This window comes from Pholis gunnellus (assembly GCF_910591455.1).
Source record: "Pholis gunnellus genome assembly, chromosome: 4".
In the NCBI taxonomy this organism is placed as follows: Eukaryota; Metazoa; Chordata; class Actinopteri; order Perciformes; family Pholidae; genus Pholis; species Pholis gunnellus.
The window spans coordinates 12922330-12948722 of NC_136530.1; the positions used below are offsets into that span (position 1 = coordinate 12922330).

Sequence of the window (26393 nt, forward strand, 5' to 3'; positions counted from 1 at the left end):
GCGCCACGCCCCAACTCCCTCTGTAATACCCGAACATGACCAGCACAGGGTGGCATGGGCAGAGTCGTCAGTCAATTTAAAACCCGCAATTGAAGCGGCACATGCAGCTTGTTTTGACCTGAATCCACATGTAGCTAGAAAACAAAACTCCACTTGTACAAACAACATAATAAACCGTGAAGTTGGTGTACATTTCCTGTTAACATGGCTTGACATGGCCGAATCCAAATCCGACACGGTATCCTATTCTCTTTGCCAACATTTGTAAACTGAAAGCCGAGATCAAAGTCTGGTGTGCATGAGATTGCATCCGCCCTGGCAGGTGTTGGTTTTATATGTAAATGTTGCCCATCTGACATTTACCCGTGTCTACTCTACCGTCGAACAAATAATCCTCGAGAAGAAGCTTTCGCCAGAGAGAGAAGAGGAGGAGGGGTGAAGTTAGGAGGGGTTGGAGGCGAAACTAAAGGACCACTTCAAATATATATTAACTAAATCAGTGCTGTGGATGACAACCAGACTGGCAACTTGGCATACACAGAGCCAGACCAGAGAACTGATCTGAGTGTGTGTGTGTGTGTGTGTGTGTGTCTGTGTGTGTGTCAGAGGTGAGTCTCTGGTGCCTGATGGTTCAAAGAGCCCAGAGCAGACTGTCACTTCATTAAAAATTGCAGATCCATGGCTTCATCTCTGAGGTTTAAATCACCTAACATGATTATTAAATGTTAAAACCTTACTGTGATCTGAACGGTGGGTTTTCCAAACACACGCATAGAAACATCATATTCACAACTTCTTTAGCGAAAAAAAAAAAGAATACGAGACCAAATCTCATCAATCACAGTTTTTGCTCGTTGGGATGCCAAGGGGGAGAATCAATTTGCAACAGTAATCACAGAACTAAAGACTGCAGCAGTCGAGATAACTCCCCGTGATCAACAGCATGAGCTGACAGTATCCCAGTGGCAACTTTGCCGTCCTTTTGACACTCTAAAAAACAGGCAAATCCAAAAAAAAACAGAAAAAGAATGTTCCCATGAAAAAAAAAGACAAAAAAAACACAGAGCAAGCTGCAAGTCGAGTCAGATCTCAAGAGTGTGCTTCATACGCTTGTCAGTCCCTCGCCAAGGACTCCCAGAGGACTGTGTGCAAGTCTTAGTGGAGCCAGATGGCCCCCATCTTAGGTATTCAGCTGAGGCAGTGGAGCAAGGAGGTGTCACAGTCGATCCTAAATGCACCCTTCCATTGCCACCAACAAAAACATCCACGCACATGCACACGAACACAGACAACAGAATGTCTGTATCCTGCAATGTGTACATGTTTTTTGCAAATGAAAGTTAGTGTCAGCACATTAAGTGTTGAAAGTGGTGACGTGCATGCACATCGACGGTATCTGTGTGTATCTTTGCTGTACGTGCGCATATCTCTATCAGTGCTGCCAAGCATTGAAGTGTACACGTGTTCATTTTCCTATTCAATTATTTTGCGCCGTGACAAAAAAAAAACTGCACGCTTCTGTGTGTGTATATGTGTGCTACTGAGCAGTGACTATACATATATACATATGGACGACGTGAGTATTAATGATCATTTATGGGTTCAGGGAGTTCCGTGACCGTTTGATAATAAGTGTGTACATTACAATGAGTTTGTCGACATTAAATTATTTATGATTTTTTTTTTTTTCCGTATCCCGTTTATGTGTTTGCACATGTACAAATCCTATCTTGAAGCCTCTAAGAAACCTGGATAAGCCCTTATCCTGTAGATGAGAAACCTCAGCTGGAGAAGTCCGAAAGGAACCGCGATACTGTTGCATGTATACGCCTAATTCCGGTTATTGAGCGCCGACAACGACCTGTGCAGGGGCCACTTCAGCCAAGTGATGCAACAGAAATACAAACAATGGCGACAGCAAAAAGCGCCTCACTTCGGGAGCGACAAAGAAAAACACACTTTTATCTTTCGAGAATAAAAAGAGGCTGTGTTTGAAGTTCTTTGGGCTATATTAGCGGAGAAGAAATAAGCAATTAAAATTGTCGTAAATGTACTGCGTAGTGTTTAGTCGCTCTCATCTCTGGTTTGTTTTTGTAAACATCACAGCGCCTGCGCAAATAAAACGCAGTAATTAGGAACCGGGATACTAAGATGTATCATTTATACGGGGGATATGAATAACCCAATTACTCTGCGCTTATGTAAATATTCAATCCACAATATGATCATACCTGGGATAAGCCTCATGAATGAATTTTTCATGTCCATGTAAACACAGACATTGTCGTATAAGCCATGCATGTTGGTTTAACGATGTAATTCGACTTGTTACTGGGAGTGTGTGTGCATTGGGCTGTATTTCCTCATAAATGCATGCCATGGCTTTCTGGCCAAGTCAGCCACCGTGGTGACCCATTTTTTTGCCTCTCCAGATCCCACACCACAACGCCTCTGTTTACTGTGGATGTGTCCCTTGTGCCTTGTCCCATATCCCATAATCCTTTGCCCCTGTTCCAAGAACCCAAGGTTCGGCTTTTGTCCTCCTCACCTGTTCTACATTGCCACTCATCCACAGCACTCCCCTTTGTCTCCCTTCATCTTTGGCCAACGCTTCTCTTTTGTTTTCACCTATTTTTCCCTCTGGTTTGCTCTACTTACATCACTACTTGCATTTTCTCGCTAAATTCATCCTCAATCGTTTTCTCACTTTCTACCGATGAATTGAACCGTCTCTTCTCCCATATTTTCTATTTTTCTCTCTATATCTTTTCATATCTCCTTCCTATTGGGTTAATGCAGGGGGACCCGACCTCATTAAACATGGAGAACAGAAGGAACGTACTGCTCTCCACCTCTGCTGCTCGTCTCGCACCTTCAACCTCCATCCTCACACTCCCCCCCCCCCTTCAGTGCCGGGTCTTGCCTGGGCCTGAACGATGCTGTCTTCCTCTGGGCTCTAGAGGAAACCTTGTCGGGCTGATTCTAATAACTTTTCATTTTCCTTCTGCTCCTGTGGACCGCCCTGGGTTATGCCCTGTGCTCTTTCACACAACTGCACACACTGACGTGCACAAGCCTGGGCTTGTAGTTTAAACTTTGTTCTGCTTGTTCTTTGTTTTCAATTTCTTGTTTCCAGTCTGTTTGTATGTGTCCACTCTTTCTTTGTGAAGGACTTTCCGGACATGATTTTCACAGTTCCCCATAAATAAATTGGGTTTTGACTGTGAATAGCATATGTTTAATAAACATGATTTAATGTCATTGTTTTGAGCAGGCTGAAAGCGTGATTCCTTTTGGGTCATGTACCGCCATATAAAAGCTACAAACATGATCCTGCAAGGACATTTTAGATTCAAGGATCCTAGAAATCAGAAGTCCTTAAGTGCAGCACCAAACTGCTACCTGCTCACTCAATGCACATCAATGTATGGCACGAGTAGAAATGGGAACGCACATGTCATTTCAAATTCTAAGTACCACAATCCAAATTGTACATCAAGTTTTGAAGGGCACCTGAGGCACTCACACCCCCCCAGCACCCAACAGCATGCTTCCAGGGTGGGGGGGTTTGTTGCTAACAATAACTAACCCAGGATGCTGGGCCAGGCTTCCAATCCCTGGTCCAACACCCCACCCCACCGCACTGCCTGTGGATTTGACAGGCAAGAAGGCCTAGCTCGTGTGCTGCCAGCCAGCCAGCAATAGCTCAGCTTCATCCAGCCCTGGAAACATGGCAGATGGCGGCAGGAGAGAACAGAAGAAAAGAGATTGTGTGTGTGTGTGTGTGTGTGCGTGTGTCTATGTGAGACAGACAGAGACAGGTAGAACGATAGAGACGAAAGCGGGAGTGTGCGACCACATGCTTGCTTGCCTATGATACCGTCCTCTATGTCCTCTAAGCAAGCCAGAGCTAAACAAATGGTATAATATCTCTGCTGAATCTAAACTTGTACCTATAGGAGCAGATTACTAATAAGGTCCTCAAAGATTAGCTGTTATTTCACACCTGTTTATCTGTGAGAATGTGCCTGTGTGCATCTCCAAACACATCTGTCCACCACTGTGCCCTGACTGTGTGCGGGTGACCAATCAATCTTTTTTCTTTTCATTCAGGGATCTTATGGGTTTTCATCATGGGCAAATAGAGGTTCAGCTCTTCAATGAATGGACAGTTGATTACTTCCATTACATTGATGGACCCTTGATGAACAGCCTTCACACCGTCCATTTGCTGTGAGTACGAGTCTATTTTAGGCCGTGACAGGCGTCTGCACAAAAGCTTTAAGAGATAATCCTCCACATTTCCACATGTATTCATTAAGCTTCTCGAGTGATGATTCATGTCAATGATGTAGCTTATGCAGTAGTATCAGTACACAAGAAGACAATCTTTGTATGTTTAATGTGCCAAAATCTAATAAAATCACATCAGTAGAAGAGTCCTATCTGCAACTTATGACCCAGCTGAACGGCTTCTCCGGCTAAAGCCAAAATGGCTTACCAGACAAATACTAGAGTACAGAAACTCCAAGCAAAGTACAGCCCTCACTCAGTGGCAAAAACTCCAAGGCAAGATGTCATCTTAAAAAACTTGAGGAGCTCACGGACGCCCACTTTAATGATACATTTTGTGGTTAGCCCTCTGCACTCTGTTTCATAATGCAGGACTCACCTCGGATGATGGACAGCTTGGCGTTGACAGTAATCTCTGCCTCGCTGTTCTCAGCAACGCATTCGTAGATGTTCTCGTCACGTGGCGCTCGGAGAGGCTGGATTCTGAGCACGGCACCGGCACCCTCGTCAAACTCAATGGTCTGTTGGGCAGAGTCAACAACAAGGTTAAGTTAGACAGTTTTGAACTTAACTTGGTATTAGCATAGAGCGCTAGAGTAAGCTATTTTCTTGGGGGATGAGTTTTTTATTATTTTTTCAAACGCAACTAGGTTAACAAAGAAGTCAAAATGTATCAGAAACTTGACCCAAAACCAGAGACATATGAACGAGGTACCCTTGAGCAAGGCACTGAACCCCCAGACTGCTCCCCGGCACGGTAAAGGTAAAGTCGCATGGTTTAAGTGGCTGCTCACTGCTCCTAGTACCAGGACTGTGTGGTGTGCTTTGTAAAATGTGGAACAATAAAAACTTGATTTGATTTGACAATCCAACCCAGCCCGATATTTTTGCGTGTGATGTTCTCTCTTTTCTCTGTTTTCGTCTCCTCTTTTCTATCTGTAATTATGCTCTTTGTTCTCTGTAAAGCCCGTCGCTGAAAGTGCTTCTTAAAACCCAAATCAGACAACACTCGCGCACCATGTGCTGAGAATATTGAATAGAGAGAAGCTGTAGTTATGATCAAATAAATATTACATAAACATTAATATGCTTTGTGGGCTACTCACGTTAACAACATAAGGCATTTTCCATCAATTCCACAATAAAGTGGTGTCATTTTGGTTAAATGTGAGTTTTTAAAGATATGTATCATTCTAGTAGAGCAAAAAACATGGCAAAGTGCAGTATTAGCATGACGAAGAAAATGTAAATCCACACAGTCTTCTACCTAACTGGACATCAGCACTGGGATGTTTTAAATGTCAAGATCAATGAAGTACGTCTGAAATAGTCTGGACCTGCCAATAAAGTTTTTATCTTTTGATTTAATCAATCAAAACAAATGTAATAATTTCCTCATTACAAACAGTAGCACAACTTTAATAGGGACCTTTTAAATGTGTCTATGTTTCAAAATGTGATGCCAGTGGCTGAGAGAACGGCAGTTTTGACATAATAGGTCCTGAAAAACACATCAACAGCCATGTATCCTGCAGCAAGAAGCAGAAACACAAGGCTTGCGTCAATGGCTAGAATTTGTCTAATTTCAGTTGGGTGAAATGTTCGAGAAGATGGTCAGCCTGTCTGCCGGTCTCACGGCAAACCTCCTCTTCCAACATCGATCGTTCCTTAGAGGAGCTTACGCCATCTCAACGAAGGGTTCAGTGCTGAGATCTCTGAGCGAAGCATGACTTTGAGGTACGAGTGCACGTCGTGAGCAGCCCTGCTGCTCCACTGCTGCACATCTCAGGGCTGAGCCACTAATTAGGCTAAAAACACTGCAGAGCATGGCATCGTGATCGATATCAAAGCGGCTGTCGAGAGGGAAGAACAGGGGTGGGAGAAAAAAAAATCAGAACTACTTCAAAAACCCCTTTGCTAATTTTTTCATTTCTGCTAAACGGAGGAAGAGAAGCGTCCGTTCTGGCGGGCTCCTTCACGCCCTTGGCTTTGTTTCCCACTTAGCATGAAGAAGAAAGGAACGTACAAACGCAACTTTTTATTTTGTCCTCTGTTGAGACGCTGCTGCTCCCCCTGTTGATGTTGTTGTCATTATTTTTTTTTGCTTTTTTAGCCCCCTCCCCTGTGGTTGTCTTCATGCTGCAGTGTGTGCATGTCTATCTCTGTGCGCCGCCGACGTTAACGAAAGCAACTTTTTAATTAAGAGACACTGAGCATCAATCAAGACTTTTAGAGATGCCATCTGGGACGCCTGCCGAGAACTCAACAACAAACATCATGAATAAGGCACGCACACACACACACACACACACACACACACACACACACACAGACACACAGACATGCATTCACACAGACAGGGCGGTATGCAGAAAAAGAACCAGTGCTGGAAACAAGAAAGTGACAACGGAGACAAAGTCAGTCAAGTGCAAAGAGGACAGACAGGGAGGAATGGGAGGGCTCTGCATTGCGTTACTGGGCAACTGTAGCCACTGGTGGACCTTCAGAGAGGCCAGTGCATGAAAAGACTGGACTGTCCAGAACTATTTGTGAAAACCGTGAGTGTAGAAAGCAAACAAAAACATGTTTTGTGTTTTCTAACTGCAACATGTGCCTGTAATGTGAAAAGTAGTGCAGGGCAGCGTTGAAAAAAAAGTGTATGTCTGCAAATAAAGGTTAAAAAGAGTGATGTATTAGTGTTGCATGACATTTCAGTGACGTGGTACGGGACAGCGACAATAAAGTTGCCCTCACAGCCCTCACAGCGGTGAGCAGCAGGCCTCGTTGACTCACCTCTATACGCTGGGAGTTGACCTTCTTGCCTTTCTTGTTCCAGCTAACCCTTGGCTTGGGGTCGCCTGTCGCCTGGCACACAAAGGAGACCACGCCCCCCGAGACGCCAATCTGGTCGACGGGAACTTTAGTGAACCGTGGTGATGCTGGGGAAGACAAGGACGGACAGACAGAAAGAAAGACATGAGCACGCGCAGTTGTTTTCAGTGAATACACTTCCGAAAAGACAGACTACCAAATGTCTATTTCTACACACGGATACGAGTGCACCTCTTTGTAATGTTACACAATCCCACACTTTTCCTCTCTCCGAGGCCCCTCTGCATCTTATTCTCACTCTGCACCCACACACACTGTTCTTCAGCAGAGCGAAGTCTTGGATATGTAATGGGAGACAGCCGGGTTCAGCTTTGGAGAGATACAAACTAAATAGATAGACAGACATTCAGAACAGACAAACAAACAGACCGACAGCTCACCATCTATCCATAATGACCTATCGACATCAAATCAAGTTGCTTTTTTAACCACTGGACCACACCGTCAACCCGAATCACCCCCTGCAGTACACACGTAGGTTGAAATAAAGAAGAGTGCCCTTCCTCATCTAGTTTCAGTGCTGTGCAATTCTGTGTGTAAATCATGACGCTGGGAATTTATATGTTGATCGTGTGCCAACCAAGGTGCTGATGATTAGTAGCTCAAAGATCTCTCCATAGGGAGAGTGGAATCTGAATATTATCAGCACAGTAGCAAACTCTAAGAAAAGGGCTTGAGGAAGACGAGGCACTGCATGTGGGGTTTTGTTTTTATTTTAAATGATTCAAACAGTTTGACACTACTTTTGCTGTTTGATAGAGTATTTTCGCTGACAAACCCACAAGAATTGGTTCAATTCTCACTTGGACCATGACAACATTTTTGCAGGCATAGAACTGAGACCCTTTGTTTAAACTGTCCATCAAAAGATTTGGACATTTTGGTGCCTTTGGTGCAGATTTCTTCACTCATGTCTTGGTTGCAGAGGGTTCAAAACAACAAGCCTGATAGAAATAGAGAAAGAGAGAGAAAAAACCCAGATTCTCCTGGGGAACTCGTTAAATTGGAATCATACAGATATGTGAGGATGATCAAACGGCTAGCGCATAACGTCAAATTAATAATTAAGGGACCATAGGCCGACACCAGTCTCCAGGCACTACTAAACACATATGAAGGAGAGTTCCTGCATGTATTATTGAGTAAGGAGAGATAGAGAGTGGATATTTAGAGAGAACGAGGCAAAAAGAAATAGTGTAGGACAAGGGAAATGAAAAGAAGAAGGGTGAGTGTACCGCTTCAGGAAAGCGGAGGCACCGCATGCAAAGTTCATCTCACCGCCCCCAACTAACAAGCCAAATATCCCTGACGCAAATATTACACCAGCATACACAAACTGGTTTAACTAGCGGTCGGCGGCTAGTTAATCTCAAAAGCAGTTTTCACAGTTTCCTCTACCAGCTGGATTTCTTCGAGTAGAAGAGGATTTCTAAAGGATGAGTGACCTACGCACGTCATAACAAACACCAAAATGTGTTTCTGCCCTGCTTACAAGTCTGCGCCATCGTGAGACACACTTAGCCTTCATTTTACGAGTTTAGATGACTGTGATTGCAAGATTATCTCTGAAAGCAAGAATATGTGCAATCCATGGTCAAATTAACTACAAAAAAATGCTATAGTTTAGTTTTTTCAGACTATGGTAGGCAGCTAGAGTTATTTACAAGCAGAAGAGCGGAGCAACTTTTATCTTGCTTAGACTTTTGTCCACTTCTTTCCTTCTTTTCTCTTGGATAATTTGGGGCATATGCAGCTCTAGGGGTAGAGCGTGATACTAACTACACTGCCAGGATTAAAGGCATTACTCCCACTGTGCACACAGCATTTCAATTAAAGTGCTAACTTCATTGCATTTGTGAATTAAATGGTCACATGATGAAACATCATCCTGATTGGCTGCGCGTGTTGGACATTGACAGACAACATGCTGAGCAAAATAAATCAGCCAAAGGGCAAGGATGAAACTCTTCAACTTCAAAAACATTGCTGGCAATCATTTTGATGTTGAAAATATTGATTCCTGGCCCTCTCATCACATTTGACCATTTCTTGGCTCCCTCAAATATTACTCTGCATCTGTTCAAAAATAACCCGATAGAAGGACGATTTTCTAAATCCTCATTCTAAAAGAATACTCTAATCTAAAAGAGCCCAGTTTTGATCATGATATGTAATGGCAGTAATAACAAAAATAATATCAAGCGAACATAAGAAATGATGATCTTCCAAACATGTCCAACATTGGAGCATTGGCTGAAGAGGTGTTCTCAACCTGTTGCATATTGTTTAAATGCACCATTAGGGCTGGAATCATGAACAAAACTGACCTTCTGATAAGATTATACACGTCAGAGATTACCCACCAAATGAAAGATGGAAAGTCTAACATAAATCATCTACTCTATATTTTACAGGCGTATATATTATGGAGGTTGTGTAGGGGACGATGTGAGCACTGCCCATATGAAGGAGTAGGCCTCCTTTATTTGTCCGTTGCAAACAATGGTCCCTTTTAGCATTTTACAATCTCAATTTCCATTCTGAAACTGCACAACGCAGCTTTACACAACACAGCTCCTCTGCAGTTGACCTCCCGTTACAATGTGCCCTCTGTCGGGACAGAAAAGGGATTTACACAGAGCAGGCCTGTGGCAGTGGTTCTGCTGAAGGCCAGCGCTCTTTGATTAGTTTTCCCTTGGACCATTCGACATTTCCACCCAGTCGCCTTCTTCCGTCTTCTTCCCTCTTGCTTCACAGGATGAGGGAGATGTACAGTACAATGAGCGCACCAGCCCGCACGTCGGTCTGGATTTAACTCCTGACAGATCCAGGATTTTCTCATAATGTACTGTTTTCAACGTTACCTCGGGAAGGTTTAAAGAAAGCTGGGGAGCTACCAGAAAAAAAAAAGTCTGAAATATAGGGGTTGTCGGAGAGGAGGAGTGCAGGAGGAGGTGGGAGGTCAGTGGAAAAGAGAAAGCTAGAAGTGGAGAGGAGGTGACAGGAGGACCAGGGACTAGAATAGATGATGTAAAGCGGGAGGGCAGGACAGAAAGTGTAGCATATATCGTAAATCAGAAACTTTTAAAAAGTTTTCTCCTTTCACAACAATGCTAACACCTCCTTATAGAAGAGGATTTCCACACACTTCATACATACTGCCTGAATGCATTTTGAAAATGATGGCTGTAAACTGATAACCTCTACTGTCCTTTGAACTATATATGACGTCCTGTTATCTCTGCACACTATGTTCAGTGGGTATTTATGTTATGTTGTCCCTTTTCACACAGACTATAAAAGTGGCGTAGACTCTCCTGGAAACCATAAAATGACACATAATTATAGAACGTAAGTACTGTTTCAGGTCTGCTGTCTCTCTCTCTCTCACACACAGTCACTTGCTCACTTATGTGCTCTTTCTACTTTATTCATTTTTTCACACTAGTCAGATAGTCTGTTTAATATTTTTCAACGTCATCAACATTATTTAACTTCCAATCAACCCAGGTTGGGTAAACGGCCCATGAATGTCTACTATAATACAATTACTACAGGCATGCAGTGTGTGGTTGTGTGAACTCTGATGAGCGTAATTAACCTTTTTTTTTCAATTTTCATCGTCTGTGTGCCTCTGGGATTCTGCTGGCAGTTACTATTGACTTTCATTTTTCTGGAATTTGAACCTTGGTATGTTGTCAGTAATTGCAGGTTCGAAAAAGGTTGAGTAGCGTCAGGGTTGAAGTGCTTAAAAAAAGTCCCAATAATGGGTGGTGGCATAGACCACACCTTATTATTATTACAGGCTTATTCACAACGTCTCACGCATTGTGTCGATTCAGCATCTAAATCATGGACAACAGAGGTGGACACACACCGGCTGTTGTAGGGAATCAAACATGTGGCTTTCCTGTTTAAGGACCGTCTCTGTAATGTGCAGCATCAATATAACATATTAATATCATATGTCAGTCCAGTGGTCTTTAGTGCTACTGGGCTGAGAAATGTTTCCCATAAAACATGTAGCTTTTTTATTTAAAACCTTTATCTAAGAACTGCTCTCCCCTACACATGTGACGTAGTAAGGTTTATGGTAAGTAACTTTGCGATGGACTATCTGGTTGACTTCATCTGAAATAGGTACCATATTATATACAATCTGATTTTGAAGCTGGCAAAAGCTGGCAGCCTTCTTTATTTACAGTAATTGTGTCATTATCTGAATCATTTTTTTAAATAATGCTACCTTTAGCCCCTTTAATCATCAGGCATCTTTAGATCTACTGCGTAAAAGTAGATAATAAATCAAAGATGTACAATTTAAAGTGTAAAACCATTCAATATATTTCCATTCTCCATGACTATAAAACCTCTGCTTTTTGTGCACGTATACCCAGGGCACCCAGAGGTTGGATTCCCACCGGTGCCACCTATTTTAAAAATGTACACTATTCATTGGCTGTAAAGTACCTTGTATAAAAGTCTCCATCAAACAGTGTGCGTTATGTTAACAGCAGATGACATTGAAAGGACATCACGCCTGCAGTGGCCGTTTGTCCTTTCTACCTACGTATCTCTTTATTCCCCAAAGCTTCCCTCAGACAGACGGAGGTCCGGCACTGCCCAGATAAGCACACAAGACCCGTCCTTATCTGCCTGGCGGGGTAACATGGCCCGAGCTAAAATAACCAGCAATGGGGGCCCGGCTATCTTCACAAGGCCCCGAGAATAGAATAGATCCAGGCAAACACAATCGGCCAACAAGAGGGGGGGGGGAGAAAAAAAAACCTCACACTGTGCACACAGACGCTTGTTAAGCTAATACAGCTACCACCTGCTACTGGCCGCCACCTCTGTTGGACCTGATAACACAGAATACACCAGCACTGTGATTATAGAGTGGTGGAAAGTGGGAGGTGGGTATGTGAATATGAGACAGCTCCATTTACACTTCCTTTTTGTTGTCGTTTGGGAGAGGGCGAGTAAGAGGAGGGATGGAACTGGTTGTATTACTAATACAGTAATTGACGGAGAAAAGCTTCTTGGGTCATAAATAGGAGCCATTATCCGCTGAATTAGCAAAGTGGGAGACAAAATGATGCACGGCCATTTAGAGATTTGCAGGAAAAGGCAGAGAATTGGGAAAAGGCACTATCCATCTTGCTACAAATGGCTATCTTTCACATCACAGAGAGACCTTTTCTCCAGCAATGTCTGAAGAGAATGTTTGGTTTTATTAGTGGTGACACTACAAGCAAACTAATTACACTTTCTCCTGCCACTCACGTGGCAGTCTGGGAAGAGGGTGTGGTCAGGTTGATGATGCAGATGAAAATGATATCAATTTACTTTTTTTTTTTAGTAGTTGCTCGGGATACAAGCAACAAGTTAAAAGCGTATAACCTATTCCGTATATTTTCATCCCACTCTAATGCCTCTGTGTTCCACAATCTCCTGTCTTTTTTAGTATGTTTACAAAGTGGATAACAGGAACATGAATGACTGTGTGTTACTGACTTAAAGTAGATTTACTCATTAATTCTGGCTGAGATTAAACTTAATTTTCATATTAGTGAAACAGCAGACACATGACACACACACACACACACACACAGGAAAAAGTAAGCGCAACTAATGACTGAACGGGGGAGCAGTTTGGCATCCCAACATGTTTTCGTTCTTTTTCATTATCCACTAAGTCTAATTGGAACTTTTGGACATTTTCTCCTGATTTAATATGATTTGCTTTGAGTAATCTCTAAACATTCTAAGGTCATTGTTCAGCAGTAAAAGACCAAGTCGAATGGACTAGCAGTGCAGAGAGATGTTGCTGACGTTGAACTCCAGCAATGTGGACCTCTGAGGTGTAGAGATTTAACCAGCTTGCAGTATCCGCCTAAGAGCTATCCAAAAGACTCAGCAGGCCGCCAAGCTGCTAGAGCTGCCTGTCCGTCAGTCCTGGACCTGACTTAAAACCCTAGCAGCCTTTATCAGCACACACACACACACACAAAGACACAAACACACACACACACACACACAGGTATACTCTCGGAGGGTTAGAGGGATGGAGGGATGACAGACAGATAGAGAGAGAGAGAGCGATAGATCGATTCCACCGTGCGTTAAACAGCACGTTTAATGCAACATACGTACGAACAGGTTCTCTAGATCACACACACCCTACAAGCCTAAACAACCGAGTCCCATCAATCAGGACCAATTCTCGCAGGCTGCCTGAGCAAGCGCCATCGCCATGGAAACCAAGCCTTTACTCTAGAGCCGTCATGCTTTGTCTTGTCTGGAGGTTTTCACAAGCAATCACTGCCAACATAGACCAGCAGACTCCAGCAAAAAAAAAAAAAAACTTGAAGCAGGCGAGAAGGAGAGAAAGGAGGGAAAGAGAAGTTGGTCCGTCTGTCGCCAATTTCTGATGGGAACATTTCTGCTGGTGAGGTGTGAATTTCTGAAACTGCTTGAATGTGTGCGTGATAAGCATGTACGCTCTGCCGGATGAAACTAGAACTCCCACCTCACTGTTGTGCGTCTCTGCCAACCAGACATGTTGCAGTTTATATCCGTGTCTGTCCAAACTGACTTTTGATCACCAAATCACTTCGATATTGAGCTCCATTCCTGTGTAACCCTTACTTTGGATGTGCAAGTTTGGTTAATGAAACAGTTGCTTTTCCAATTAAAATATAAGGAAGAAAGGCTAATTGAGATTTGCTCTTGGGGCAGCTGGGGGTGCCAAGCAGTTGTGGATATAATGTTTCACAAAGCGAGTTTGTGCCGCCTTGACTGTACAGGCAGTTCCCACAGTGGAAAATTGTCCGTTTCATCTTGTGTCAAATCGTGTCTTAAAATGATATTTTATTTTCAAGGATTGAATAAAGATGTAGGAGTCTTTTTGCCTGTTTGAATAGAATTCATTTCTTTTTTTTCATGTCACAAATATCTTCTTGAAACTAGTGGAAAAGCCTAACTTTAAAGCATCATCTCATCTTTCACGACAATTCTCAAAGCAACTGATTTCCACTGCCAAGAAATGAAATTAATGTGACTTCATTAGTGAATGTATTCACTGGAGAAAACAGAGATTCCACTGCTCATAGTACATGCAATGAGTAAAGACGTGATGTTTTTGTGCAAACCCTTCCCCATTGCATCATACAGTGTGCCATCTATGTTGACTGCACTCCAAGCAAACTCGCAGGGCTCGGGCTTTGCGGTCCATTAGGGACTTGTGGCAGGATGTGGGAACCCAGTATAATATAACTTCTGGAGTATTAGTACCCAGAGGTGAAAAACTTAGCCCGACCACACTGCTGTCACAGCGAAGCTGCATTTCTAAAAAGAGTGGCAAACTCGTAATATGCACAAATTGGTCCCATTGAAACCATTGTTGAAGGCTTAAGAAAAAAGTGAAACACACTAAGTATCCTTCCACCCATTGGAAAGAAATAGGCTCAATTCCTCAGGGAGAGGGAAGGGAAATTAAGCTTAAGTGTGTGTCTGATTTGAAAATGGCCACAGAGCACACACAGAGGAGGTGGAATGGGAACAATTTTGTGTCATTTAGAGACTCACTTGAGACAATTGACACTTGTTGGCACATTAAATGAAGAGGAAACCTCCAATTGCCGAATGTGTTATAGGTCAGATCAAAACAAAAGGACGGGAATAAAGAAAATAGAGAGACCAAACAATCCTCTATCTCTCCACTGAAAATAAAGCACAAATAAAAAAGCACACAGTATATTTGTATTCAAATCCAAGTCAAGCTATATACAAGGAAAGGCATCCACTGTGCAGTCTGAGACAGAAGGTATGAAAAAGCATCGGCGCAACAGTCAGGCATCGAGGAATATCTTTCTTTGAGGGGTTTCAAAAACCTTTGAAGATCTAAACTTGTTCATCAAAGCATTGAAGGCATTACAATTTTAAAAGCCACCTTGGTGGTGTGTTGAATTCCTCGCTGCTGGAAGAAGAAAAAAAGAGAAAAAAGCAGAGCGATAGCGCCTTTCACGCATGTCAATCACTCGTATTGTTCTGTCAAACTGAGTTCATATAACATTGCTCAAACTACTGGGGCATAAAGGAGAGATGATGGCAACAAAAGAAGAGATACAAGGATCACCCGCGATGTGGCTGCAAGTTTGGAGGAAAGCTATTTGATCCATTGTGCTGACAGAAAACTGTGCTATTGGAGGTATATCTCAATAAAGTACATTAGGTTACGTTTCTTGTCAACACTGTTCGGTCGTCTTGTGCGGTAAACATGTTTCCACGTCCAGCAAGCAAGTACTGTGACCTCACATGCAGCGTAAGCTCACATCAGAGAACTGGTGACTTTAAAGTGAATCTAAAATCAGAGTTTAAGATCTTTCCAAAGGACACTTAACAAGAAGGAAAGATTGTTTTCTTGCCCCAGTAAATCTAATTTTGTTCTACCATTTGTAAGTGTACAGCAACCAACAAAAAACTCTCAGAATGTAGACAGCGCCAACAGGCGACTTGAGGCAGGGATTGATGCCTGTAACTCAATTGAAAATGAACTTGTTTTCTTCTGATTTGAGAGAAAAACAGTCTATAGAGTAAAGCATGGGGCCAAGCATTCACACAGCAGGGTGCACATAACATTGAATTTAACTTGACAGTGTTGGCTCAAACAGAATTTGACTGGAAAGTATAAAAGTAAGGGAGGGAGAGGGAAAGACAAGAGAGAAATTGAGAGTAACAAGGAGAGAGAAACAGAGAGGCGCTGGGAACAAGAACGAGAAAATAACGGCTCCACTAAGGGGCTTCATTTTTTTTTTTAAATTGGCAGCTTCAAAGGAATATAAATAATTGAACACCCTCACCCCATCACTGTGGGTTCTGGCCAATTACTATTAGGAGTACTTTGCCAAGAATGCTACTGTTGAGACCTCAGAAAGGCCAACAGAAAGAAGGAAGAACACTGTACACTGACGTGAAAAGCCAGAAAGAACGCTGACAACTAACGTTATCTTCCTGAACAAAAACATAAATCTGAATACTAACAAATATTATAAGATAGACATTTAAAGCTAGGGTGGGCACTGTATTTTTTTTGTTGTCGTTATATTTGTTGAAATCATCCCGACAGCAATCAATCAATCAAATACTCTGACAAAAAAGGAAAAACATCTGGTATATTTGGCTGTCGCAGGACTGCAATAAGCCCATCCAATTATTTAATGTGGCTCAAATGTAATTATTGGCCGGGCTACCTGTCTGTCTACCTGCCTGTGCACACTCTGCATGTATTCTTGCTGGTTTTGTCCACTGAAAATATTTATTTCCCTCCTGTGTTTGTGTGTGTGTGTGTGTGTGTGTGTGTGTGTGTGTGTGTGTGTGTGGCAATTCTTTCAATAAAAAATGTATGAATATTACAACACAATTACTTTGGGGTTTTCTCATTAAATTAATGCACAACACTGCCATTTATTAACACATGTACAAATATAGATCTTCTACCTACAACACACACACACACACCTGCACACACATGTCATGCAAACATGCAGATGGATATAGACATACACACACAGACAGGCAGCCAAGTATTATTAAGGTTTGAGGTGGCAGGATTTATTGTGGCATCTTTCTTTCTCTTTTGATTAAAAATGTCTCCTTCTCGCTGTGATTTATGAGTTTAAATGGAAGGGAATGGAGGGCAGAGAGAGAGGCAGGGATGACATCATGCTTTCAGCTGGTGTTTTCTGCAAAAAAAGGTTGGCATCCACTGTGTGTGTGGGTGTGTGTGGGAGGGAAAAAGTGTTGATACGAAGTGGGGGTCAGTGTCTCTGTCCCCCCCCCCCAGTCCTCTCGGTCCACCTGGTGGATAATTGGACAACTGCACCCCTGGGCTGTGCGTGTGTGTGTGTGTGTGTGTGTGTGTGTGGGTGTGAAAGACAGAGAGCAAAAGAAGAAACCTGTGAGTGAGTGCATACATTTCCAGACATAATTGTGGGGCAATGCGAGAGGGGAGAGAGAGAGAGAGAGAGAGAGAGAGAGAGAGAGAGAGAGAGAGAGAGAGAGAGAGACCCGGAGGGGGGAAGGACAAGCAAAAAAAAAAATTGGAAAAAAGCGTGAACATGAGCAAGAGACAATGAGACAGTAGGAGAGAGCGAGAGTGGGATAGCTCGACAAAAACAGCGATTATATCCACAGGCAGAGCAGACAAAGACTGGCAGATACTGACAGATGGGGAGAGTGCCCTCCTGTTAGTGTATTTGTAAGTGTGCGTGTGTGTGTGTGTGTGTAGGTGTGTGTGTGTGTGTGTGTGTAAGAGAGAGTGAGAGAGAGAGGAGTGGGAGCTAATCTCCTTCAAAGATGAAGCAGACTGCACTGAATGCCATTCAAACCAGAGTGAGCAAACAAGAGTCTGTGAAACAGTTCAAGTGGAGGAAAAAAAAACGACCTGAAAGAGAAGAACATGCAACAAACTGCCTTCATATGCAGCACGTTAAGAGACGGAGCTTTTGCACCTTTGCTTTCCTTTAAGCCTGCACATGAGTGTGTGGCCCAGTCGGTGAGACAGAAAAGGCAAAAAAGGAAGGGAACAAAGACATCTGTTTGACATCTGTCTGAGTGCAATTTCCGATGTTTTCGGCCAGCTGAGCTGAGAGATACTCAAATTATGCTACCAGACACTCAAACCGCCATGCAATCAAGAGCAGACAGCTCTGTTGCATCGTGAGAAAAATCAAGTCCTCCTCGTGATATCTTGAACTACCCGAGAACACACTCAGCGAATGTGAGAAACTCAGGCAAAAGAAAAGACAGAGAAGCCAACAAGAACAAAAAATGCATTTACCTCGCAAATGGCCGAAGACAGAAAAATGAAGCATGACTCAACTTCCACAAAATTTGGGTTGCGGCGTAAAGACTGTGCAGCAGTATGCCTAAACTGTCACATCTGCTGAATAACATTTTTAAGTGCCATTTTGAGACAGATTTATATTCTCCTGCTGACATTTCTTTTTATGGATTATGTCTCATTGCTTGGATCTTCCTCATTTCATTATGTCTTTGCAGACTCAATCAAGTTTTGCAATTTGTTCGGAACCGGAATGTAGCTTCTTGTCTTTCGCTAATTTGCGTGCACATAAAGTGTATACCTACTCCACTTGTGAACAAGCACTTTGGTCCAAACCTCGTTTGTTATTTAACTGCTGTATGAAGACACTTGAATTAGAACTAGTTAATCCAGCTGCCTCTCCCCCGTTGTGGTGACTTTTTGAGGGATGCACAGACAGAGAGGAGGAGGATAATGAGATTAGATCCAATCAAAATGAGACAAGGTCATAGCTCAGTCTTTCCTTAGACACATACACTAACAAAAACACATTCACACATTCACCACGTCACACACGCTCGCAGAGACACACCTACACACACACATAAAGGATTGACAAACAATGAAACCCAAGGGGGAGCCTCCCCACCTCGCCATCACTCTTGTTCTATTTCTCTGCAGAGCCTCCTCTTGCTTTGTTTCCTTAATGCTGCTCTAAGCCCATCTTAACAGGGAAATGGTGCAGAACAAATCCTAAGCAAGAGTTGACAGGGTGGGATAAGAGACTACTGACGTTCCTCTGCTCCTGACATGGGAAGTTATGAAGGACAATTTATGCAGACAGGAATCATATCTTCAGGTGTTCATATTTTGAAACATCCATGATTTTTTTTTAAAAATGCTCAAGTGGTGCTGATCTGTATCACAGAAAAATCTGATATCGGAAAAATCCAATGTTCAGTCTTCTCAACAGCGGACTGTCTATCAACAGCTACAGTACCATACAAACACTAATGCGCGTGTAAGATTGGCGCTTCAAGTCAAACCTCGTGATATTGTAGTGACATTTTTACTTTCTTTGGCTGAGGCAGAGACATCCTATAAACAACATACCTTTTGTGGATGAAGACAGCCTTTCCCAGATGAGACAACAACAATTTGAGATACATGCCTTACATGCTCACCAAAGGCAAACTCAAAAGGACAGTATGAAAAAGCAGCTGAAGAATCTCTGTGAAAGGCTTGAGTGTATGTTTACTCGCCATCTTCCACCTCTGTGCAATACTCCCCGTTTCTAACCCCGTGTGTCAGAACGGTGGACCTCTAAAGGGCGCTACATGGGACGGCTGAGAAGTTATCAGCGGTAGCATGGCTAGTCTAGTGTCTTGATACTCACATAAGGCGTGGGAGCTGGTGAGCAGCAGCGATAGCAGCAGAGTGGCGACGGGCAGCAGGAGTGGCAAGGAGAGGCGAGGAGCACCGCCGTCGGCCATCTTGGCTCCGGTAGGGAGGGGGGGCGGGGGGCAGGGAGGGGCGGGGCGGGACTGATCTTTGACCCGGCCGGAGAGCCGAGGCCCCGACTGCGCGGGGAAGGTTGGGGGTCTTCACGCAGGACGGCTTGGCACTCTGCAAAAGGAAGAAAAGAGAAGGAAAATTAGACTTTCGATAAAAACACAGACTAGGGCACTGAGCTTGTCACAACATCATTGCTGGTGAGAATTAAATGCAAGTGATAGGGTGGAAGCAAAGTGTCACGCAGCCCAAACCCTGTAACCTCCCTATCTCTCAACCAGCCTCCTCTCACATCCCTTAATTAGCAGGGGAGTCACTGTTTTCTGTCTTTTTTTTTTCTCTTTCCTAATCACAGGATCTTGTCGTTATTTGCTTATCTCATTGCCTTGTAATTACACAGACACCCAATGATATTCCAGGCACCGTCTCTTTGTTTTAGTCAAATTGCCATTAATCCTTCAAGCTGCACAAAAGGGATAGGGACGCCTCCCACCTCACACACACATACACACCATTTTTTTTCTCTCATTGATATGTCTGGCGCAGCATACAGCCACCACCAAGTGGTTATACATACTCTTTAATTAAAAAAGACGTGAATAAAGAGACAAGGAAAGAAAGAAGTGAGCGATCCATGACACGAATGTAATGAGTTTGTCAATTTCTTGACAAAAGATTGCTGTCTGCGTCAGCAATCAAGCTGTAAACACAAAACCGCTCCTTCTCGTGGGACCCAGATGTCAGGAGCCAGGTCCAAGCACCTCTGTCAGCATCTGATCTGCTTTAGTGTCCTTGTGCAAGACACTAAACTCCTCTCAGCTACAGGGATGCTACTACTCAGCTGAGCACAAGGAGGGGTGAGGGTGACTCTCTGGAAGTGAGATTAATTACGTGCACACTGGGTGGTTAACGGGGTACTATACAGTACAAACTGTGCAGACAGTGTGCAGTTCATTGCAGGTGCCCTAAAGCAGGGCAACCTAAAGGTTAAGGTGATATTCTGTCTGCGCAGTTTTACGGTTTGGATCCACGAAACAGCCACTTTCAAACTATCTCTGAATACTTCAGAATATCCTTAGCTGCTTAGCTGCAAATGTGTTTTTGACACGAGAGTCAATGGCTGAAATGCGAACTTAATGTACTTTTAAAATAGCATAGCTATATATATTTACAATTTCGTCATCATTCAGATGCAATCAGGATCAGAAGTACGTGAGACAGGCAAACGATTTCAATGGAATAGAAGAATATATAGTCATAATATAAACTACCTCACTAACACCATTACCTATACATAAATAAACATTGTAATGTTAATAGTATCATGTTATGTGGAGTAGAAATCAAGGCAACTTTGACGAACCCACTCTCATGGTCGACAACAGTGCTAGCAGGCGAGACAACCACAGCTAATTGCGGCGTAACCGAGCACCTCAGACAGCGGGCGGATACAAGCCCCGCCCTTCACAGCTACTGGACCAGGCTCCTCAACTGCCGAGGTGAAACAGACAAGACACGCAGCAGCAGCAGCAGCAGCAGCAGGCACGCTTAAAATAAAACCACAAACGCACGCAGCAAACCCATTTTATGACACACGCGCACATACAAAAACACAAAGGGATAGATCAACAATGAGTCCTTTGTGGCGACACCGTGCCAGAGTGGGTGTGTTTTAGAAGCTCACCTCATCTTTCAATGCAATACTATACACACACGACTAACATGCGTGTCCTTGCTTGTTTTTTTTTTTCCCTCCCACAGTTTCTTGGCCTGCAGGACAGGTGATGTCACTGGTGAGAACTGAGGGAAATACAGAAACATGAATAGAGAGCGAGAGTGGTGGAGTATCAAATTATCTACAGACCTCTGAATGATGCCCCTATTGTTCTGACTGTAAACATTGGTGGAGACAGAGGGAATCTTGCCATGCCTGTAGGGAATTACTCTATCTATCCTGACACAGTGCCTAGGTTATGATTTATGGCCCTCCCTTTAGGGCATGGTTTTCTATCTCCACCTCTGGTTGCTATACAAACTTCACAACACAATTACAACAGCTATTGTTGTTGAACGGCCTTGCCGAACACGACCTGAGGACAAGTGTGTGCTCCAGTTTAACCACAAGACACTGTCTACACAGCTCAACGCTGACTTTTCTGAACTGTAAAAATAAAAAAAAACAGGAATAGATAAAGAAGTTTAGACTGAAATATATAGATGCCTACACATAGTCTTTATTGCTCCCTGAGGGATTTTAGCTTTGAAGCTAAAATAGCATCAAAGCAAACTTTTAACCTTTCCATTAGCACCTCCATGGGAAAAACCTGTCAACTCTCGCTAAAATAATTCATCACTTTGCCTTTAGAAATGGGCAGCTTTGAGCATTCCGGCAATGCGAGCAGAGAGGCCAATCAATTGATAAACCATTACCTCAGCTGCTGCCACATTACAAGCTGTGATTGAGAGGAAACTGCTAATGGTCATGTTTTGAGGATTTCAATGTGATGAGGACAACCGCAACAATTGACTAGTTTCTTGGGGAAATCAAGCTAATTAGGAATAGTTAGTAATTGTTTTTGGTGTTACAAGACAAGCGTTGGAAAAGTAAAAGCACTACAAACTCATTTGCCAATGCTGGCAACTGTAAGTTAATATTGTTAGATTGTTAGATCTGTTGGCCTTTGTAATGAGGGGGACATTATTATTAGCAGCAATCTTGTGACAACAGAGTCGCACAGTCAAGTTCTCACTGGCATCGTTTCCATTTCAAGTGTGTTATCAAGTTGCCCTACAGCAACTACCAAGTGTCCAGTGCAGCTGTACAGAGGTTACCATAGAAGACCAGCTGTGTGACACCAAGTTGAGTATATTTTTCCCAGAAGTTGGTGAGTGAATATTGGCATTACGTTGATCAGTTGATCGCCATCGTCATAAGCATTTATGAGACAAAACGATCACAAGGCTTTTGACTATCCGGTGGAATTCACAGCGTTGAGCATATTCACGTGAAGAAATGCAATAAGTGCTGCTCATCTTTTTGTTTCAGATTGGACGGCCTTACAGTGAACGTCTATTCATTAGATTCATTCCAACTGATGGGCAATGAATACATTTTGAAGCGAGAGCCTTTTTTTTCAGATCTAATCTGGCCATGACTCCAGATATTAACCAGTCGCCAGGCTTCAGTAATTACAGCCAATATGGCAGCACAATTTCCACTGAGTAGTGGCAGTCACTGGCTATCAGGGACTCTCACTTTGACATGGTCAAGCTTTGAATTCAGATCCTTTCCCCATGCAATATTGATACTAATGCATTCGATTACCGAGATTGAGAAAGGCAGCGAAGGGAAAGGGGAAATGTGAACACCTACGCACACCCACCCACACACACCACAATGGGCCAAGAAACATTTAAAAAAAGGAAAAAGGAAACCGTACAAAGTACATAAATACGTACATTTTCCGAGAAGAGACCATGAGAGTTGTGATTTTAAGACACTGAGCCGTTTCCGTCCACTCATATTCACTGTACTGTTAAAAATGGTTCTGCCCACACACACTGCAAAGATGTGAAGTTAACAAGTAGAAAAACATCTATGACCTGAGGGAGCACATTAATAATCCCTTTTATGAGGTGAACAGTAAGCTCACTTCACACACACACTTAAAAAGCCCTCAGTTTGGTTGGGCTTGATCATCAAAACAGTGTGTTTGATGTCTTGTCCCAAAAAAAAAGTTGGACTTTCTGCAGGAGTATGGTTTCATGCATTGTTTGGCTTCTAGAATGTGTGTGTCAACAACAACTTTTTGGCTCCAGGACTCCGACAGGCCCTGTTTACAGTAAGTCCTAAACCTTCTAGCTTAAGCAGCTAATGTGAGCAAAATATCCAGCCAAGGAGAAGTATCATTAAGTAGTATTTCTATAAAGGGCACACGGGTCATGTAAAATGAGCTGAGCGCTATATAGGTACATTTTTTCAAATGGGAGCATTATTTACACAAAAAAAAGGCCACTAATGACATAGCATCAGTGATCTTCTCCAACAAAAGCCTGGCCAAGGTCTTTAAGTGACTCTAAAATACCACTAATGCCATGTCTTAACTATTTTTAAATCAAATAAGGTAGTAATTACTTTAAAGTATGTGAGTGTTTGTGTCAAAGAGAAGGACAAAGGTGTCTCCAGAATCAGAATACGATCCTGTTGACTGTCTAGTCACATGAAACGGCTGATAGATACTACAGCATAAAGTTCCAGACCAACAGAAAAATGCACATCCATCTGCACTAAGCGGCTATAATGTTGCATTAAGCAGATAATGCTACACTTGCCACTTTGATCCACTACGTTAGATAACGTAGATAACCGTAGAAAGATCCATATTATCTATCTGCATGCTTATTCTTGTCCACATCGCTTACTTTGGTTTGACCAGCTGATGGCTTTGGCTAACTGTGAATCGCTAGCTGACTTTAGAGGGGGGACTTGAAACAGTTAGTACCGCCACGATAATACGACTAAGAAGAATTATAATATTAATGATAACGTGTGGATTTGAAAATGTTTTGGTGACGTATATATATCACAGGAATGGCATATAAACTCTCTTTATCATTGATTTTTGATTTAAAAGAGAACGAGGGTGATGCAGTCGACGATTGATATAGAAAATAAGACAGTCAATTGTGCTCTTTTCTGTTGTAGGACGACGGAAAAACACAAATTTTCAAGCGAATACTGCCTTTTTCATGGCCCTCTTTCACCTCAGCTGTTTATGTTCAGCCTTCAGCCGCCGTCTCTCCCTCTGCAGGCTTTTACCTTGGATTAAGTTTTTACGCATCAGCTCAAGAGTTACGGGCTTTTACATCAACCAGTTTACTGCCTTTCATTGATTCCTACCCTACAGAAGGACCCCAACACACCCGTGTAAGATGCAGGTCCATTTAGTGAGTCAGTGTGGGTCCATGCGTGTTATGATGAGGCTCATTCTATGTGTTGCATAGGTCAGTGTTTGTGCTTGTGCATTTGTGCCTCTGTGAACAATGTGCGTTTGTGTGCATATATTTATCAGTATTTATTTATACATGGATGAGACATGCACATGTATTTATGTGTGCATATATATGTACATATAGATTGGTCCTTTATATTTGCATGTGTCCAGTTGATTTCTGTGTTTTGCATTTGTGTGTGTGTGCATTTGGCATATAGGTATGTGATGATTTAGAGGGAACTTATTTATGTGCCTCTACATTTTTGTACGTGTGTCTTTGTAAGAAGCAGATCGAGACACCCGCACATACACACACACACACACACCCCAACCTCAGCTATAAAACAGGTCTATAGCAACCATCTGTTTTTCACCATGCTGAAATCCTGACAGTATTGATTCCATGTGTCATTGGTAAGGTCTCTCTCTTTCTCTCTCTACCAGTGTAGCCTTCTACTTGAGAATATTGGCTACATGTTGAGGCAAAATCGACCATGAGAAAAAACAAAACAGGGAAAACCCACCCCGGTGTACACTGTCCTGTGATATCCTAAAGCTATGTATACAGTGGAAGACAGAGAGAGTGTGAGGTATATGTGTATGTGTGCGTGTGTGAAGGGAGGTGTGTTTAGCTTCTAAATTTATCCCCCTGATCAAACTAGTCATCCTTCAAATCCTCCATCTCTGGTTTCTTTTTCTCCATCTAACCCCCTCCCCTAATCTCCCTCATTTCCTCTCTCTCCTTCCCCTTCCCTCTCAAACTCATGCATACTAAACTATGCTTGCGTTGCAGATGTTTGGTCGGGAATCACATGAATTTGCATGGAACTGCAGGGCTATTATGTAAATGCCCCCAGTGTGTATCTACCTCCCAGCTTCACTCTTTTGTTGCTCAGTCTCTCCATCCTGAGAGATGCGCGTCAGAGGATTTTCAAAACAAGGCGCACCTGTCCTTCATGTAGGGGAGCCCCAGCAGAAAGAGCTCACGGGGAGGAGGAAAACACACCAGTACATGTTGCAAGATATCATCTGCAGCATTCACTTTTTTAAACTTTGTTTTACACGAAACGCAACAGTAGAATGCACTGCACTGCATGCAACAGGTAGTAGTAAGTGACGACTATTTCTGTGACAATGCATGTCTGGTATATTAGGTACAGAAAGGGTGGGATGATGCCATTATTATATGAATTAAAATACAGAATGTTCAAGAAACTGTAACATTAGGATGCACACTTTTGCAGAGACACTAATAGTCCCAATTATATGCAATTTCAGTGTCTGACGTACATGTAACTCACATTTCTTTGATCTTACCAACAGAATAAACCCCAGAGCATATTATATGAGAGAAGTATTTTTGCATTATGGCAACGCTTGAGCATATTTTTTTGGGCCTAAAGTGAAGGTTGTTTGCACAGGTAGGGAGAGCTGCGCTGCCGTGACTTCATTAAGAGATTGCAGAATGCCCTGCCATAGCAACCTCTCCTTGGAGTAGCTTTCCCATGAGCCTTTGCCCTCAACTGTTCCCAACCTTTCAGACCCAGAAATGGTGCTTGACACCTCAGAGACACCTTGTGTCGGCCATCTGCTGGCCCCCTGGGAGCACCATAACCTTTCTCGGGGGTATTATGAGCATTTTGAGCTCCACTTTGCCTTCTTTAAGGAGATTTTGCTGCAAAGAACTGCTGATATTATTATTTTTCTTAACTTAGTAGTCAACTTTTCTTGTGAAAAGAGTGTTGACACGAAAATATAGCATTCTATAAGGGTCATTCTTAAAGTTACGAGTCAACCCAAGACTCAAAATTGGTGTTATGTGATGTTGTCTGTTCAATGTTCAGGCAGCCTTCATAGCTTTCGGGAAAAATGATGAA

The 26393-nt window shown here is 42.8% G+C and overlaps 1 protein-coding gene across 1 annotated transcript in view; it reads right to left on the bottom strand.

Annotated features, from left to right (window-relative positions):
• ptprsa (protein tyrosine phosphatase receptor type Sa) overlaps positions 1-26393 on the bottom strand; it is a 219463-nt gene that overhangs the window by 105860 nt on the left and 87210 nt on the right. Inside the window, exons 3-5 of the mRNA XM_079158092.1 lie at positions 19407-19636; positions 7087-7232; positions 4673-4814 (exon numbers count right to left, since the gene is read on the bottom strand). Of these exons, the coding sequence (XP_079014218.1) occupies positions 4673-4814; positions 7087-7232; positions 19407-19503 (385 nt within the window). The 5' untranslated portion in view covers positions 19504-19636. The remainder of the gene's footprint in view (positions 1-4672; positions 4815-7086; positions 7233-19406; positions 19637-26393) is intronic.